The sequence below is a fragment of the Pezoporus flaviventris genome, unplaced genomic scaffold (genome assembly GCF_033815535.1).
Source record: "Pezoporus flaviventris isolate CSIRO_AGI_PZ_B2104156 unplaced genomic scaffold, CSIRO_AGI_Pfla_v1 ptg000002l, whole genome shotgun sequence".
Taxonomy (NCBI): domain Eukaryota; kingdom Metazoa; phylum Chordata; class Aves; order Psittaciformes; family Psittacidae; genus Pezoporus; species Pezoporus flaviventris.
In genome coordinates, this window is record NW_026892550.1 from 74,974,107 (window position 1) to 74,992,724 (window position 18,618).

General features: G+C 42.5%; 1 protein-coding gene across 3 annotated transcripts in view; it reads right to left on the reverse strand.

The window, feature by feature from the left end:
* The window catches only part of ADAMTS3 (ADAM metallopeptidase with thrombospondin type 1 motif 3), a 104,305-nt gene that overhangs the window by 53,338 nt on the left and 32,349 nt on the right, over nt 1-18,618 (reverse strand). For all 3 annotated transcript variants that reach the window (XM_061463294.1, XM_061463302.1, XM_061463284.1), the window contains exon 4: nt 17,939-18,095. In XM_061463294.1, the coding sequence (XP_061319278.1) occupies nt 17,939-18,095 (157 nt within the window). The remainder of the gene's footprint in view (nt 1-17,938; nt 18,096-18,618) is intronic.

An 18,618-nucleotide genomic window follows, 5' to 3' on the forward strand; every position in this document is an offset into this window, starting at 1 on the left:
CAGTATTTTCAGTGAAAAACCAAGCAGATAAGCACCTTTTGAGTTATAATTTTGCCTGTCACACCACAAAGCTGGTTTGCAAAGAGGAGAGAATCCCACATTAGCTTTCCTGTTTCCCCTCAGGGAGGGGAAAAGATGTCTCCTGCAAGACCCCAAACATTGCACCCTCACTAATGGCCACAGAAGCTATTTCATGCTGGATTCATTACCCTTCAATACTTTCTTTTTTCATATAGACTCTTATACAAAGCTGCACTTTTTTTTTTTTCCATCTCATCAAAATCCCACTACTGAGCCAACCTCAACTGTACCTCGCACAGATGTGTTATGAATATAATTCACAGTGTTTCCACACAGGATATTTTCATCATTCCTCTCTCCTTCTCCCCATTCCAACCCTCTCCAAAATAGCATAGTAATAAATTCTCACATTCCAACCTCCATCTCTTTATGCCCTGAAGGATGGTGCCATCAATGTGTGCTTGAAAAAGGAGCAATTTGAATACAACATTTGAATGTTATTGATAGAACCTCACCGTAACGTGTGAATACCCCACACGCCATTTATTTGTGTCTCTCTCTATGAAGCTGCTCTGTGAAGCCAAGGATCTGACTGCTGGAGGAGTGTTGGCAACTTTATCTGGCGACCAGTGTCCCATTCTTCCACCTCTCTCCATTTCCTGTACGATGGGCTTTAATAAACCCTCCTCCTCCTGGTTCATTAAAAAGTCTGGTGGAAAGCTAACAGAGACAGCTAACTATAATAGTAACTATAGTAGTAGTAATAATAATAATAATGGGTCTGACTATAAAAGAGAGAGTCCTCCTCAAAAGGCAGACGTAAATGCTAGAGAGAAAGCAGCTGTAGGGTCTCTCCTCATACATACAACACTGCGGACAGACCCAGAAGGAGAAAAAAAGCTTTTAAATTTAAGCCCAGGTATATTCTCTTTTGGGAGTTTTCCTGGGAAGGTTAAACCCATTTTTATCCTCAAGTAACTTCTAACTAACACTGATGAATGGCAAAACTTCTGAATTCTCAGACTGCTGCACGTTAACACAGATACAAGCAAAGGACTCTTTAACCATACACGCTAAATGTGTGCATTTGGGAAGATGAGTACTGCTAAAGCTCAAAGTGAACTGAGATATTGACCTATTTTTCTTTTCTTACTGAAAAGTCACTTCAAAAAGTGTGAGTACTTGATCTTAAAAAAATACATACCTTGAATGAGTAAGGCAGAGAATGAACTGAACAGGTCCATATGGTATTTCTGCTCTTTGTTTTTGAAGGACTCAATATAATTTCAGTACTGTTATCCAAAAATAAAGACTCCAGTTTGGATTCAGTTACTAACATATAGGCGAGCTTATCCCCACTCTGGTTTCAGATTTGATTGTGTGGTTGCACTGGTGACATCCCCAAAGGAGGATGGGACTGTGAGTATCGTCAGAGTAACAACCAAAGCTAGGAGAAAATCTGTTTAAAACAATGAGCAACCAGAAGAATAGAAGTGGCAGGACAGCAAATAATACCGATTTTTAAAAATGTATCCAAGTGTTAGTCACAGATAATGAGCCTCTCCTTCTTCCACATGGAATTTTAGCCATTTTTCAAAATTCCACTGGCAGAAATATAAAGGAAAAGCTCCAACTCTATCACTGAACGCTGTTGAACTCAGGCTCCTGCTTTTTTTCCATGAATGCACTGTAAGTCAGCATTCCAAGACCAACAAATATCTCCAAACCTGAGCTATTTCCAAACAGTACATGTACCACGATATGCTCCAAGATAATGACAAAAATGTGTACAAAGCCATTCTCCTTGAACACCACACAGAAAGGGGAGGGGGTGCTGACAAAACACACTGATCTGCACAAACAGCCTCCTGGGTTTAAGCAAGGCAGACAACAACTAGAGCAAAAAGATCATTTATAACAACAAAAAAAAAAAATCATGTTTCTCAACTGAAAAAAACAACTCAGCTCCTGGTTATGCCAGTTGAACTTCAGTGTTGTCACTAGTGAGACAAAGCATCTGCTTGGAACTTCATAGAAGGTGCTGAGGGCAGCTTATGATGTCCCAAGTAACTGAAAGGTGTCATAGAGGCTCCTGTTGTCCAACTCTACTATTCCAAGGAAAAACAACCTGCCCAGCAGAAGAGTTCGCTCTCCTTCCTGGAACCTGGCTTCCCCTGCTGTGGAAACAACTGCTGCCTCAGTTTCCTTCAAATTGGATCCAGAATTCCATCTTTCCCACCTGTTCATTTAGAATCACAGAATCATAGAATAGTTAGGGTTGGAAAGGACCTTAAGATCATCTAGTTCCAACCCCCCTGCCATGGGCAGGGACACCTCACACTAAATCGTATCACCCAAGGCCTCGTCCAACCTGGCCTTGAACACTGCCAGGGATGGAGCACTCACAACCTCCCTGGGCAACACATTCCAGTGCCTCACTGGCACATACATTTACTTTATGTATGTACTGGTGTGGAGATATGTTTTTATCAACTAATTTGAAATGCTTGTGCTTAAATAGCTAGAAAAAATTTATTTCAGTGCCACAATAAATGTGCTTCTAAAGTCATTCCACACTGCTTCTACAGTCAGAACACAGCCTGCTCAGACTGTGATACGAAGGAAATGATTTAATGTGGACAAAAACGGGAAAAATATAATGGCATGGTACCTGACAGAGCATTTGAATAAGTGTCATGGTTTAAGCCCAGTCAGTAACTCAGAACCATGCAGCCACTTGCTTACTCTTTCCCTTCCTCCCCACCCCCGCTGCAGGAGGGATGGGGAGGAGAATGGAAAGAATGTAAATCCCACACGTTGAGATAAGAACAGTCCAGTAACTAAGGTATAATAGAAAACTACTACTGCTACCACTAATAATAATGATGATAAGCGAAATAACAAGGGAATAGAATATAAAACTAAAAGGGGAAAAGGAAAAGAAAATAATAAACACAAGTGATGCACAATACAATTGCTCACCATCCGCTGACCGATACCCAGCCTGACCAAAGCAGCAGCCTCAGCCTTCTCGATAACTCCCCCCAGTTTATATACTGGGCATGATGTGCTGTGGTATGGAATACCCCTCTGGCTAGTTTGGGTCAGATGTCCTGTCTCTGCTTCCTCCCGGCTTCCTGTGCCCCTCCTCACTGGCAGAGCATGAGAGACTGGAAAGTCCTTGATGAGAGTAAACATTAATTAGAAACAACTAAAACCAGCGTTATCAGCCTTGCTATCAGGCTAAAGTCAAAACCACAGCACTGCACCAGCTAGTAAGAAAGAGAAAAATGGCTGTTACAGCTGAACCCAAGACGAAACAAGAAAACACACAAGGATTTAAACATCATGGGTCTGTAAACATGATGTAAAAATCTTGGCTTTGCTTCATGTTGAATGTTACTGGGTTTAAGTTCAAGGTAGACCCAGTTGAGTGGTTTTGAGACCATGAGGCAAGCTCTGGGTAAAGGAAGATTTGCTGACAGCATTACCATCATTCAAGGTGTCGTATGACACCACAGGAAACACAGAGTTAAATAGAAGCATTCTGTTCAAATGGAAATGGATTTCCATTTTGAAATTCTCCTCTATGAGCCTTCAGAAAAAACTTAATTTTCAGTCTAATTGCTTACTGATCTTCCCTCTTCAGGGAAAATCCCAACCCAAACATTATTAGTGCATCCAACAAACTCAGGAATAACCTTCAAGCAATTAAATATTTGTACAAATCAATAGGTCATGGTTAATAAAGGAAGGAAATAACACTGAAATGAAGTGAAAGCTAACATCAAGCAGCAGTTTTAAATCCTATAGGTACAGATGACAAATTACCTGATGGAGACCCTGCAGCTTTTCTCCATCATTTCCCCCCCCCCCCCCCCCCCAGTGCCACAGTTTTATTCTTTACACAGGAACAAACATTAAGGCATCCTAAATACATGGTATTAAAAAGCCTGGTCAAGAAACAGGTACTTGGTTTTAGTGCCTACTGAATTTCTGTCACTATTAGCAATGGTAAATCAGCCTGGAAATTGAAAGGTAATGCATCTGCTCACTGCAGTTCTGCTAAGAAGTTCCTAAGAACGATGCAGATGTTTCCAAATAGAAAGTGGATGAGATGCCCAGATGTCCTATTTTTCCAAGCAGCCTGACAAACTTCAGATGTAAAAAATTAAATATGAATGATGAATCTGTCTCGCCAGCAGAAATAAAAAGCCCGTTGGACAAAAGAGCAAACGAAGCAGATCTGCGAGGTCAGAGCTTTGGCAGGCTCAGGCCAATTAACTTAATGAATGATCAGCCACCAAAACAGGGGTGGCATGACGTGACCTGAACTGCTGGTCACTCGAATACCAGACTCTTTTAATTGATTTATCCCACCTTGTGTTCCCTATTAAAGAGCACCCAGTAACTAAAGGAAGATTTCTTTTTTTTTCTGGGCATCAGCAACTTGGAAGCTTTTGAAGTGCTGGAAGTAATGAAAACACATTGTTACTTATTCTTGGCTTGGAAAACTCTGCAAACTGATTAAGAAAAAGGACTTGAAATAAATCAAGCATCAACCTCATGAAAGCAAATTGAGAAATACCATGAAAATGCCAAAGCAGAGACTCAAATGCATCTGTTTGCAAATTCACTTGTGATTTGTGATTAAAACCCCCATCTAGTTGGCTGCAGAAGAATGTGGGCAGAACCCAGTGATGTGGTAGCGCAGTTTCAAGGGCTGCTAGGGACAAACTATTTATAAGAGTTATCAAAATTAATGACACAGTTCCTGGACACTCACTATGTGTTGGTGAAAAAATAAATGACGTTTTAAATTATTTTGTGAACTGTATTTCTGTTGCTATCGCAGATCTATAAAAGAAATCCAGGGCTTTCAGTGGAAATCAACAAAATATGATATTATTCACAGAATCTGTGATGATATTAATTATGTTTTCTTCATAAGCCACAGAACATAATGAGTTACCCTTTCATTGTAGGATATTTTTCAGGGATTTTCAAAACAGCTTTTACCAAAGATCAAATTACAGCAACAGATATACTTGGAATTACTCTCAGTCTAGAAGAATCAGCTGTGTTTTCCAGAAATACGGCAAACTGAGCTTTGGTAATTGTAAAAGATGCATAAACCAAGTAACCTATCAAGAGAAAACAACACATGAGAATGAAACAGCATTAGGAAAATTAACAAGCAAACTCTTATCTGACACTTGGAATTTGAAGCAGCGCTGCTCCCTTGCGGGAGGGCTCTACAGCCAAAAACGCAAGAAGCAAAAGACACTGATTTCTAGCTGGACTCAGGAAATCCAAGCCCTAAGTGAAAAATATGTCAATGAGAACAAAAGCATCAAGTTGTAGACACATTCTGTATTAGAAGAAAGGTAACGCAGATGTGATGTGAGAGAGGTACTTATCTTTGGTTTCCAACTGTTTCAGTTGTGAAAATCAGTTACTCATATTCTCCATAAAATGAAATTGTCACCTTCACAATTTTTTTTCAACAATACAAAAATCTTTCCTTATCGGACAAAATAATTTCTTAACTTAAATTTCAAAAACACTTTTAATAAAGTTCTGACTATGCTGCTTAGTCAAGATTCTTGTGTCAGCTGGCTTCTCTGGAACTGCTTCTTGCCTTACTCCTGTGAAGGATCAGAAACTATTCAGCTATCTAGTTGGAACTAGATGAGCTTTAAGCTCCCTTCCAACCCAAACCATTCTATGATGCTCTAATGACTCTAAAGGGATACTAGAGATAAAGGCAGGCTTTCCTGCTGCTGGAAAGGTTTGTTGGTTGGGTTTTGGTTCTGCACAAGCTGCTTTCAGAGTATTCTCACCATCTTCTCTTGGCGTCCTCTCTCATCTAATCATCTCAGAAAACCTTTCTTATCCTGGCCAAGCTGCTGGGAGAGCTCCAGGGTCCAAGCTGAGCTCTGGAGGCTTCTCATCACTCATAAAGCTCATTCCTGCTTGGCCCATGGTGGCAAACAGGAATGCTAGACTGCAGAAATCTGCATCCTAAAAATCATAGGTTTTCAGTATCTGCCTTGCGTGGATCTTCTCAGGCATGGGCACACTGCTCCACAGCATATTAGAAGTATGCTCAAGAAGAGGCTGAGCCTAAGGGAATAGAGTATATGTACTCAACTGGTAAACAATTACAACATCAACCTTCACATGAAAGGGAGAGGAAACACTCAAAAACTTCAGGCCCAGAGGATTAATGAGATGCTCCAGGGCAGGAAACAGCCACAAACCTTTCACTGACTGTCACACCACGCTTCAACCTTTGTAAGTCATTAATGGAGCTACTACTACCTGTTACCTTAACATCACTAACATTTACTGTTGAGCAGAGAGAAGCACAACTATAATTCCTCCAGGAACATGAGCGCTTCCTAATGTTTTCTCCTGCCATCAAGGCCACAAGCAATCAGACTGTACTGGTGTCTCCAATAGAGGAGGGGGGGGGGGGGTGAGTTATCGGTCGGTTGGTGCTGAGGTGTTGTATTCTCTTCCCTTATTTCCTTTATCATTGTTATTATTGGTGGTAGCAGCGGTGATTTGTGTTATACCTTACTTACTAAACTGTACTTAACCTGGGGGAGTTGCATTCTTTTTGATTCTCCTCTCCGTCCCTCCGGGAGTAGGGGGAGGGCAAGAAGGGGGGGAGGGGGTGGGGGTGAATGAACAAGCTGTCTGGCTGGGTTTAAACCATGACAACAGGGCTGTGCCCAGTTGTAACCCTTTTCAGGTTCACCACTCAGTGATCCTCAGTCTACCTGCAGCCTTCACAAAGACGTAAGAGCATCTGCTGCCTGCCAGGACAAGAGCAACAAACACCCCAAAGCTTTATGCGGGAAAAATCTCCAATTCCATTCTGTTCCTGCTGCAAATAGAAAGTTACTTAAAATGCCAGAACCCATCCATGTTTAGCTATAGCTGACTAGATCCCAAATAGAAACAATACTACCAGGGCTCCCGAGTCCATTCCATACTCTTACTCCCATCACTCCCTGTCCCCCACAGAGGCATAAGCTCATGAATCCAACTTGATCCAGGTGCCTAGGATAGGATATCTAGGTCCACAGTTAGGTATCCCATACAGAAATATGGGAGAAGGAGGAATATCTTACGTTTTCTACCACCTGATGGACAGAATCCTTTGTATTAACAAAAGCAAGGAGAGCTTTTACCTACATGTGAGTTTTGAACCTCAACTCCTCCTGAACCCCAGACAGTCATTTTTCCCTGACATACAGAAAGGCAGAGAAGAAACTGAAGGCCAGAAAACTGTCTGCCAATTCTACCTTCATCAGTCTATTGAGTCATTTAGGTACTCCATCCTGGTCTGGGATAAACCTGCTCTCTGACATGCATGTCACTAACTTTTCCAGTGCAGCAGCCTGCTTGTTATCTGGGTGGAGTGTTGATACTCTGGAGGACACACCAGAGAGGCACCCAAGCCTGTGCTTGTATTCCAGGGAATGCTTAACAAAAGTTACTGCCAGCTGTAAGGCAAAGGGAGATGCACAAACAACAAGCTTTCCTTGGCTACCCCTGAAGGTAGGAGCCAGCTAAGCTCTTCATCACCTGCTGGGTTTTCTCCCCAAACCATGCAGTGTTTGACAGAGCTTGATTCAAGTTTCACCATGGTCAGGCTCTCCCCGTCCCTGCAGGAGAGGCCACCTTCCCTCAGACAGTAACTCATTCTTTTCCAACTCAAACTGCAGACTCAGATTTGCGTATCTTAATAACCTCCAGAATCCCAACTAGCTTGATGACATTATCCCACATTGTTACAATACGCAAAAGAATTATTAGGAAAACTGTTTTGGCAAAAAAAAAAAACCACTGTTTTCAGAGCAAACAGCTGGTCATGCTGTTACTCCGTGGTGTTTTACTACTGCATTTTGGAAGGATTTATGCACTTCTGTAACCTACAAATGCTCCACTGGGAGCAAAGTTAATGGCAAGGATGATGTTCTCATGTTAGTCATTTCCTTACACATTCCCACCAGTTGCCCAACACTGTCATCCCATGTGAGACAAGCAAGATAAGCTTATTCTTATCATCTACTCAGTGGTTTAGTGGGACAAATGGAAGCAGGCAGACAAATAGAGCTCTAGGGGACACCTCGGGGCAATACCTGCAGTATGGCAGGACACGGAATCAATTTTCCTTTTTCTCTATCACAAACGAGGGATGACTATGTCATATCCAGACATTTTCAAAGGTATAAACTGAATTAAGTTGCCTAGTTCCTTCTTGGTTTGGATTTTATAACCTATTTCTGCACTTCTAAAAGTCTTCTCAAAATGCACAGAGCAACAAAGCTGTTAAGACCTGATTTCACAATGGGGAATTAGGCCAAACCCACACAAAATTCAGGAGAAGAAAACACAGCAACAGTACGAAAATGAACATTTGCTATGATGGCACAAACTGCTGCACTTTAATTCATTTTCCCATCAAAGACAGAGGTTATGAAAGTCAACTGTCAGAAGAAAAGGGTCCTTTCTTCCAGTGACAGAGTCTTTTGGTGCTTTCACAGTATTACATTTCAGCACTGATTTTCTATGATGCACACGTAAAACACACTCACAAGCGCCAGCCCCCACAAAATGTGGGAGGATTCATTTCCTCATGTTCCTGACCTCTCATTCGCATAAATTGATAAGACAGCTCTTCTGCTTCCAATTAGAGTGTGATCTCAGACAGAGTCCATCTGGGTGCATACTATGTTTTATGGCCCATGGCAACTGAGTATAAGGAGGCAGATGCTGGACGGAGCTCAGGAAAGGAATCCTTCCTGCACACTGGGTACCACGCCCCTGGTCTTTCTGCTCCCATCCCTTCTTTACCCAGCCCACTGCAAAGCCTTTTTAAACACCTCGCCTGCACATCTGTTTACCTGTATGAACGTTACCCTTCCCTTCGAAGCTTATCCTCACCTCCCACCTCAAACAGTGGGAATGGAACTGGCAAATGGGAATGAAGATGCTCTGAGGGCTGGAGCAGCACTGCTCTGGAGACAGGCTGAGAGAGCTGGGCTTGTTCATCCTGGATAAGAGAAGGCTTTAGGGAGACCTCAGAGGCGCTTCCAGTGCCTAAAGGGGCTACAAGAAACCTGGAGAAGGGCTTTGGACAAGGGCCTGTAGGAACAGAACAAGGGAGAATGGCTTTAACCTCACAGAGGGGAGACTGAGATAAGTTCTTAGGAGGAACCTCTTCCCCGTGAGGATGGTGAGGCCCTGGCACAGTTTGCCCAGAGAAGCTGTGGCTGCCCCATCCCCGGCAGTGTTCAAGGGCAGGTTGGACAGGGCTTGAAGCAACCTGGTCTAGTGGAAGGTGTCCCTGCCTGTGGCAGGGGTTTGGAACTGGATGAGCTTTAAGGTCCCTTCCAACTCAAAACAGTCTGTGATTCTATAAAATCTTGCCAAGAGCTTATTGTTCTTTCATTTTATGTTTAGCTGACACAACTAATCTCATCTTGGGAATCAGGCAGCTCTAAAAAAGGATCATCTCCAGTTACTTACTCAGAGCTTTCACACAGTACAATACCAGGTCTGGCCACTGCTGTGCTGGGGAGAAGACACAGAGTGCTCCTAGTATTTACCATTACAAAGTACCATGTGCAGGGTTTAACATCTTATAATTGGAGGCAATAGTGATGCTCCTCTCTGATATGACACTGGGGTTGTCCATTATGCTGAAGACATGAAGAAGGGCACAAAGAGTGCTCCTTACTTTGGCATGTCTTCACTTCTAAGGAGCTTTATGAATATCATCTGTAAAATGAAACAGGGTCCCTTCAGCTGCTTATAGAGCATTTAAAGAGCTCTGCTATCCATTATTACTACTGTTTGTTGAAAGTTTTCCTCTTCCCATGCAATCTGGGGGCATAAGGAGTTTTTCCTGAGACACTGTATAAGCCTTGGATAGGCTGCAAGTTGCATGTACTGACCTTTCTCCATCTTTTTCATTTTCCCTTCATACAGATTTCTGTGTGTTTTACTACTCTGGCTTTGGTGCCTGCATCTGGAATCAAGCCTTTACCCTCAGTTTTATTTAAGAACAATTTTCCTTTGTTATTGCCAAGAATTGAAGATGACTTAAGCAGATGGATGTCCCTCCTCCCAGCATCAGGAGGTGAGCACAACCTCCCTGACACAGAGAGAGCACGTAAGTCACCTTCTAGTGCTTTTTGATCCATTCTTGCTCAAGTTTCTTTCTTTCTTAAAAGTAATTTACAAGCTTTTCCTCAGCTATGAAGTCTGGGTTTTCTTTACTCATACACAGAGCAAACAGGATACATGCTGTACAGCAGAGACTGTGGATCTTATATTAATTTTACAAATTACAATTTTCTGGCTACAATGAAAAGACTCTTTGCCCAAGCACTGCATCACTCTGAACCTTACTTTCTTTATCACTGCAGTGAGTCTGAAGAGGTGCACTTTGTAAATATAATTTCTTGGCTGTACCTTGAATTTTGTTAGTTACATCTTACTAACCCTAATTTCTATTCCTAGCTTTGCCAAAGACCTGTTTGATTGCAGCAGGCTATGGTTGATTACACATTCAGCCCTGTTGTCTAACATGTCATGGAAGTGCTTGTTGTGTATTAACTCAACCGTTCACGTAGGGCAATTATTAAACCAAGTGTGAAAAGTCAAGGTTGGATGCTGAATCTGCCAGGAAACACTCAGCTACCTCATTGCCTACTGAATTTCTGGACACAAGTGATCACTACTGTTCAAAAAGGTTTTACTGAATAAGAGGTATTGGACACTAGTTGGAACAAGGGAAATTCCAATTAGGAGGGGAAAAATATGAGAGAAATCAAGTGCTGGAACACAGGTGCAGAAAGACTGTGGGATCTCCATGCTTGGAAATACTGAGAACACAACTGCTGAGTTACCGTGCTTTGATTCCATGAAATGCTGAGCCACAGAGGCCAAGCAGATAGGTGCACAAAGAGAACTGACAGATGTCCTAGAAGAAAGTATCTATTCAAGTCTACAGACAAGCACCTTAAATTTATTCCATTCATGCCACAAATTTTGGATGCTCACCTAAGGGAAGAATTGGATTGGTTTTACTCTTGAATCTGGACGTAAATAGCTGCACACAGGAAGATACTGGTGTTCATGATTGAGTTCTGGCAACTCATTGCTGAACTGCACCACCCCAAATATAATATACATAGCTTCTGGGTTATGTTTTGTGGTCATCAGTTGATTCCACAGTTGTACTGGCTGATACTGATACCCAAGCAAGGGAGGTTAAATCTAGTTCAGGTTATGCGTAACCAGGTTGAGAGCACACTTCCGTCTGCACCGCGAACACATGCTCAAGCCCTTGGAGAGGGCTCCAGTTCCACTGCACTCAAAGATATTACTCATCTACTTCCATTTCTAGAAGGGCTTGATGGTTTTCTCATTATGTTTCCTCCCACTTCTCCTCCTCCTCCTTAGATCCCATCTCTTTTTTCCTCATCCATCACCAACACTCATTTTTCCTCTGTACCATGCTGTGCTATTCCTCTTTGGAAAGTACTTTTCTGACTACCTGTCCTTCGATGAAGTAAACTTCCACCTGGAAAAGAAAAAGGAAAAAACTAACTCCACAAACCAATATTAAATCAATAATCATAGAATACTAGGCTTGAAGGGACCTCAAGGATCATCTGGTCCAAAAGAACTTCAATGAATCCTATTAAATTTTGATTTTATCGGGAAAGGCTGATTTAAAAGCCAAAGCTGTAGCAGTTCTGGAAAAAGAGGTAGGATGTGTTTAGCTGAGGGCATACACAGGTTATCACCACCAATACAACTTACACAAGAACGCCTACATTGAGCATGCTACAAGATGGGGTGTCCTGAGTCTCAAATGAAATCAATCCCCATTATTACTGATGCACAAACTTGAGTGCTCTACTGTGCAGTACCTAAATACCCTCCACCACAACACAGGTCACGAAAAACTGCTGAAAAAGAATTCACACACCTTCTGGCACGATGACGTCTGTAAGAAACACTAATGTGCTGTGGGAAGTGCTGAGACAGGTCTCCGAAGCACGCAACAGTCGACCTATTATTCCAGGGTTTCATTCCCAGGCAACCAGAAGCAATTCCCAAATAATTTCTTCATCCTGTGTTTCCCACCTAGGACAAAGACACTTGAACCCAATGCCATGGCAACCCCATAAGCCACACAAGCATTTTAGGTCTTTAGGGAAAATTAAAATTCTGAAAGGAAGCTCAGAGATAAAGGCTCCTATTCCTTGTTTCCCACTGGTAGAAAGTAATTACAAAAAATACTTTAACCTCTAGTGTTCTTGGGGTGAATAGGTTGTCATTTAAAAAAAAACACTAAGATGTGAAGACCAAGATAAAATAGGAAAATGTGGAGTACAGTGTGTAACCCCAAGCTGAAGGTTGGTTGTCACCATTATGTTATATAACAAAAAACTGTATGGAAAGAAATAACAAGTGATCAAAAAGGAGGAAAGATAAATCAAACTCTTTGTGATCAGCTCAAACACAGTATGATCCAAAACCTGCCTCATCCCCCACTGATGGAAATCTGAGTCTTACCACTGACTCCAGTGGACTTGGATCAGGCTTTTATGTTTCTGAGAGTACAATTCGGATTTTATTTTACCATCCTCCTGAGCCTGACTGGGTAGAACTTGCATAGAAGGCCTCCTGGGTGCAAATTTGATGCTGAACTTGACAGTTCTTTGCCTGTTTCTATTGTTTCTTGCATGCTTTCAAGGAATAAGGTTAATGATCCCATATCTTGGTGATATTCGTCACCTTATTAACAAAGGAGAACAGATTCTTTTCATCCTGTCCAGACAGAATAATATCATCATTACACTTGCAAAACCTTCCAGCTCAGCCTTTCTTTCCATTCTTAAGTGAAAAGCTATTTTTGTGATAAAATCCTGAAGATTTATTTAAATAATGTTTTAACATGACAACCACATGCATTCCTCTAGTATTCTTATAGGCCATTCCCTCTCTGACCCCTAGACCTCAATATGGGGTCTTTTGACCTTTGTTTCTTTTTGCCCTTAGTAATAAGTATTTTTTCTTTAATAGGCATTATTTGGGAATGACACTCACGATGCAAACACTGATCATTGAGAATCTATAGTACCCAACTTGAATGAGAAGCACAGATGTTCGGTGTCTAAGATCAAGACTTGAATTACTGAGGAAGTCAAGCTTACAGAACGTCACCCCAGGGCAACCTGATGTGGAAAAGCTATTAGGAGATGAGTGTGCATATTTATTCCCATGGAGAACTCTGTATGTCCTGCTCTATGATAGGATTCCCAAGACTGTACCCAACCAGATGCTCGTCCCAGATGTTTAAAAATAAATGTTCAGTTTCTTTACAAAAAAAACAATCAACCTCACCGCTACCTCCTCCTGGCCCAGCACAGCCACATTCTGAGCATCAATGCTCACACTGCAAGCACAGCACTTCCCACTCCCCATGGTGACCTTATAGAGCAGAGTACCGGCTTGGTGGCACCCTGTAGACTGCTGTCCCGCAAGGTATGGCCCCATTAGCAGGGATGCCAAGTCACAGGGCTTCTGTATGACTTCTGCAGTATAACAACTCCTTAAGACATTCTCAGAAAGAGTGTAGCATCTTGCATAAATTGCCTCCACAACACAGTGCCAGAGATGGATGACGCTAAAGTAGTAATGCTCCAGAACAGGGTTATTCTTTAAGCAGCTCAATTATTTCAGTCTAACTATTTGGTAGGTTACATGTGGCAACCCACTGCTGCTCAACCTAGAAGTTCCCCCTTTTCATTCTGCTGGATTAAGGTCTGTCCTGGGTTCAGCGGTAGCAGTCATTTTTCTCCTCCTTAGTAGCTGGTGCAGTGCTGTAGTTTTGACTTTCAGCCTGGGAACAACGCTGATAACACCGGCGTTTTTAGTTGGTGCTCAGTAATGTTTACTCTGACCAAGGACTTTCTGAGTCTCATGCTTTGTGAGGGAGGAGAGGAAGCCAGGAGGAGGCAGAGACAGGACATCTGACCCAAACTAACCAAAGGGGTATTCCATACCACAGCATGTCATGCCCGGTATATAAACTGAGGGCAGTTACCTGGAAGGGCTAGATCACTGCCCGGGTTGGGCTGGGTATCAGTTGGCGGGTGGTGAGCAGTTGTATTCTCTTCCCTTGTTATTTCCCTTATCATTATTATTATTGGTTTGTGTCATACCTTAGTTACTGGGCTGTTCTCATCTCAACCCATGGGAGTTACATTCTTTCAATTCTGCTCCACATCCCTCTGGGAGCAGGGGGAGGAAAAAGTGGGGGAGCGAGCGATTGGCTGATTGGTTCTGATTTATCAGCTGGGCTTAAACCACAACAAGGTCATAGGCTACTGGCACTGGAAATAATACCTTCTCCTCCTCTTGTGCATCTATCACCTTTGGTAAAGCTGAAAAGGTTTATCAGGATTGCTGCGCCGGTACCATCAATAAATTCATTTAAGTTGTGTTTCTCCTCCAGTACAAGTCACATAAAAGTATGATGCATTACCTGGGAATACGAAATTCGAGAGCCACCTATTTCTCTATATTCCTACCAAGCCTAGTAACAAGGTCCTCTGCAGTCTGAGCAGCCCGTTTCTACTCACTGCCACTTGCTGTAAGAACGTACCTGCTCATTCATACTCTCCTACCATGTTCATGACGGTTGATTCCACCACACCATACAACAATTCGGACAGTACCTGTATTCCGGAAATGCGGGATGAGTATTCGTATTCTGGCTCATGATTACATTAAACATGAGCTGAGCAGTTCTCATGCTGTTTTCTGTGTGACTCCTGTCTGACCCAGTTTTCACAAAGAATAGTCAAGAGTCTTTTCTGTTCCCAAGGGAGAAATCAGCCTTATGTTTGTTGATGCTGTGTCACATGCTACTGTGTTTAAGCAGTTTTCAATAGCTGGAACTTCCTGGGGGAGGCCTTGGCCACCATCCTGTAGGAGAGGAAGAACTTCCTGTCCAGAAGAATGAACAGCACTTACACCATCAAACAGGCTCGCCCAGTGCAATGGAGACCACGGGTACCAAAGTAAGTGGTTGGTTTTAAAATTATTTTAACATTAACTGGTCAAGAGCTACTGCTTCTTGCAGGTCCCTGCATGGCCTCACATTAGCATAAGAAAGATCAGGTTAAAAACAATACAGTAAAACAAGATCCTTTGAATTAGCAGAATATTCACGTTTCTTCCCCTCTTCTGCTAAGTGCTTTGAGAGACTCTTCCCTATGTTTAATGGGAAGACAAACCCCCAAAAATCTTAAAAAAAGACTATGTGTGAGGATTTCAGTGTGTGAAGATGCAGCAGCTCCCTCCTAGCACAGATACACAAAGGGAAGGAAAACCAGTGCTTATCCATAAACATTAACAGGTTTGCCATTCCACAGCATTCCTCAAATGAATGAGGCCAGATTTCCCGTCTGATTCCTCAAGTGTTTCACGTAATGCACTCTTAAGGAAACCAACCTCCAACAAAGCAAATAATGACAATACACAGTTGCTCCTTAAGGACGCTACAGCCAGCCATGGATACCAGAAATAGGAATCAGTGTGGGGTGCTATCTCACAGGTAGGGTTATTTTGCTGCAAAATGGGAAAGACTAAATCCACGGTACCCAGTAGCTTGAGGCATTCTAACATCTTCTCCCGAAACCCAGATTTCTGGTTCCCACCTAAGAAAGTTCACTGAAACTTCATCACTGATAACTACAACAGGAAAGAGAAGTAGGTATTTATGTGTCCTTACTTCCATGAGAACACAGTACATGAACCAATAAATGTTCCACTGCACTGCAATCGTTACTAAAACTCAGAACTCCTATGCTCACACTGTCCAATTATTTGAAACATGTCCAACAAATTCCCAAATGTTATAAAATCCAGCAGGAATGCCAGATGTCCTATCAGACCAAAAGCTTCTTTTCGCAGACCAAAAGCTTTCGGAAGCTTTCATGACAATAGCATCGTATAAAAGTGACTTCTTGTTGAGGGAGTACAAGGCAGTATGTCCTATGTCACTCCAGAGGAAGGCTCCTACACCACATTTCCCAGTTTTTGTAACAACTTTGCTGACAAGAGGAATTTTAAGTACTTTTTTATCTTAATGTCTTAATTCATCTGTCATCTATCAGTGAAACCTAAATATGTGGCTGAACTTGTAATCTGCCAGCAGCCTGTCATCAGCACTTCTGCCTCTGGCTGGGGCACTGGGATTCTGGGGTAGAAAGCAAGGGCAGTGAAGATCAAGAAAGATGCTCATGCATCTACATAGCAGACTACTTACCACTGCAAACTGTGTCACAGTGGCATAATAGCCAGAACTATTTCCCAAACTCAGATGCATAAAACTTTAAAACTGTCAAAAGTAGGTAAGAAGAGATCTCCTGTGAACATGACAGGGCTTTGAGAAACTGTCTAGTCGAAGGTGCCCCTGCCTGTGGCAGGGGGTTGGAACTGGATGAGCTTTAAGGTCCCTTTCAACCCAAACCACTCTGTGATTCTATGACTCTATGACAGAGGCAAGAGATGCTGAACTCGCTGAAGGAGACCCAGAAGGTCCATTGTCAGCTGCTCACTCTGTCTAGCCACGGTCTGAGCCCACCAGCCCAGCTAACAATGTGTTTTCAAAGCAGAAACACAGCACTGAACCCAATGCCACTACCACAAAGGCTTATTTAGCACTGTTTAGTTGATCACACCACAGAGATGCATGAGCTAGATTTGAACAGCCTCATCAAGGTACCAAAAGCAAAGTACCTTTGGCAGCACAGGTCTCAGAGACTAGCAGGTTGATGAGCCTGCATTGTTCAGGCTGCTACTAGACCCCAAGCCTGCTGTGACCCTGCTGTGCCATACTGCTGTCAACAGCATGGACTTAACCTTCTGAAAGACTAATTAAAGTCTGGCAGGACTGTATTCAAAGTGGCTCTCCATTCCTACTTGCTTTTTCAGAGACAAAATTCCAAAACCCCACCAAATAATTTAAATCCATGAGGACTGGCAATGAGGGGGCGCTTGACTTCTCTCTGCCTAATACTCCTATCTAATTCTAGTTCTGTGTTGTATGTGGTTATTCTAGTTCTTCTCAAACACTTTTAAGTTCCAAGAACATGTGAATGCAAAGTACAAACAGGAATTTGAGAAGCTGAGAGATGTTGAAAAAAAGGTAGAGCACTGAAGGGGAATGGAGATGCTCTTTCATTCCTGGCCCATAGTGTCAAAACCCTGAACATTCACTATGTAATGCGTTGGCTTGTAAAGATTAATTTAGGATTAAAGGATAATATTAAAAGGAGGGAAATCTAAATATACAAGCAAATGCATTAAACTAGACGATGATTATTCTCAGATAGACCAACCACATCATCTTCAAGAAGGAGGGGAATCCTTGGATATGTCTAAAGTACATATCTTATCGACACAACTGCCTTCCAACTGCATTAATTGCAACCAGCAGAAGCAGGAAAACAGAGTGTCAGCCAATGGCACAATTGAGCTATCACTAAGAAATAAGACCCAAACTTTAAACAGAAGTTGTATGGGCAGGCAAGCCATAGCAACAGCTTACAATATTGAAGTCAGATGAGTATTTCCATTAACATCTCCTGGCCCACAACATCTATTGACAAGAACACTTCATGGCTGAGCTCTGGTCTACACATGTGCTGCTCCTGGCAGAGAAACTTCACGTGTGACTGATGGTGGACCTCAGCAAAACATTTAAAGGCTTTCTTTTCAATCAGTTCAGTCAAAACTGCCTCTCTCAAAAGCTGCTTCAGGCTACAGTTACCTGGAACAGATCTGTGAGCAACCGACACAGGTACTGTACCTTCTGTATGGACATCAGGGAGCATATCAGTGGGATGATGCGCTACAGCTGATCGCCTGTACACCATGTGGATTCTCCCCTTTTCCTCTTCCATTTGCTTTCCTCTTTCCAAAGGCTCAATGAAGTATTCATCCTTATCGGTTCTTATCATTCCAGCCTGGTGAGGAAGAAAGAAAGCATGCCAATATGTCATTTGAGAGCCTCAAGACTCGGCCTGATGGTTTAAAAACAAGTATCAAGAGGGGTGAAGCATAAAACACTCAGCATATCGCTGTACTGTAAGACTCAAATTACTCCTGGCCTTCCTGTGCATGGACTTCTTGCCAGAGGCGATACCTCCTGTGCTCTGGGGGTGTTCCTCTGGCTGAAGCCACCACTCAGAGGCATGAAGCCAATCTTGCATATGGATGAGGTTCATCACCCCTTCAAAACCACAGCTAAGACCAAAGTCAGACCGGGGTTTACTGTCAGTATGCTGTACACAGCTATTTTGTAATCTACACTGGCATGTCACGTTGTTTAAACCTGTAACTGTAGCTCTTGACTATCCCTCCAAACCCTTTCTCTTTATGTCTTCTGTCTGTAAGACCTGTGGGACAGGTCTGCAGATGAGGCAGATTTATCCTGGTGCTTGCTGGAGTAAGTCCCACTTGCTTAAGTCCAGTTGAAGGGAAAAGAGA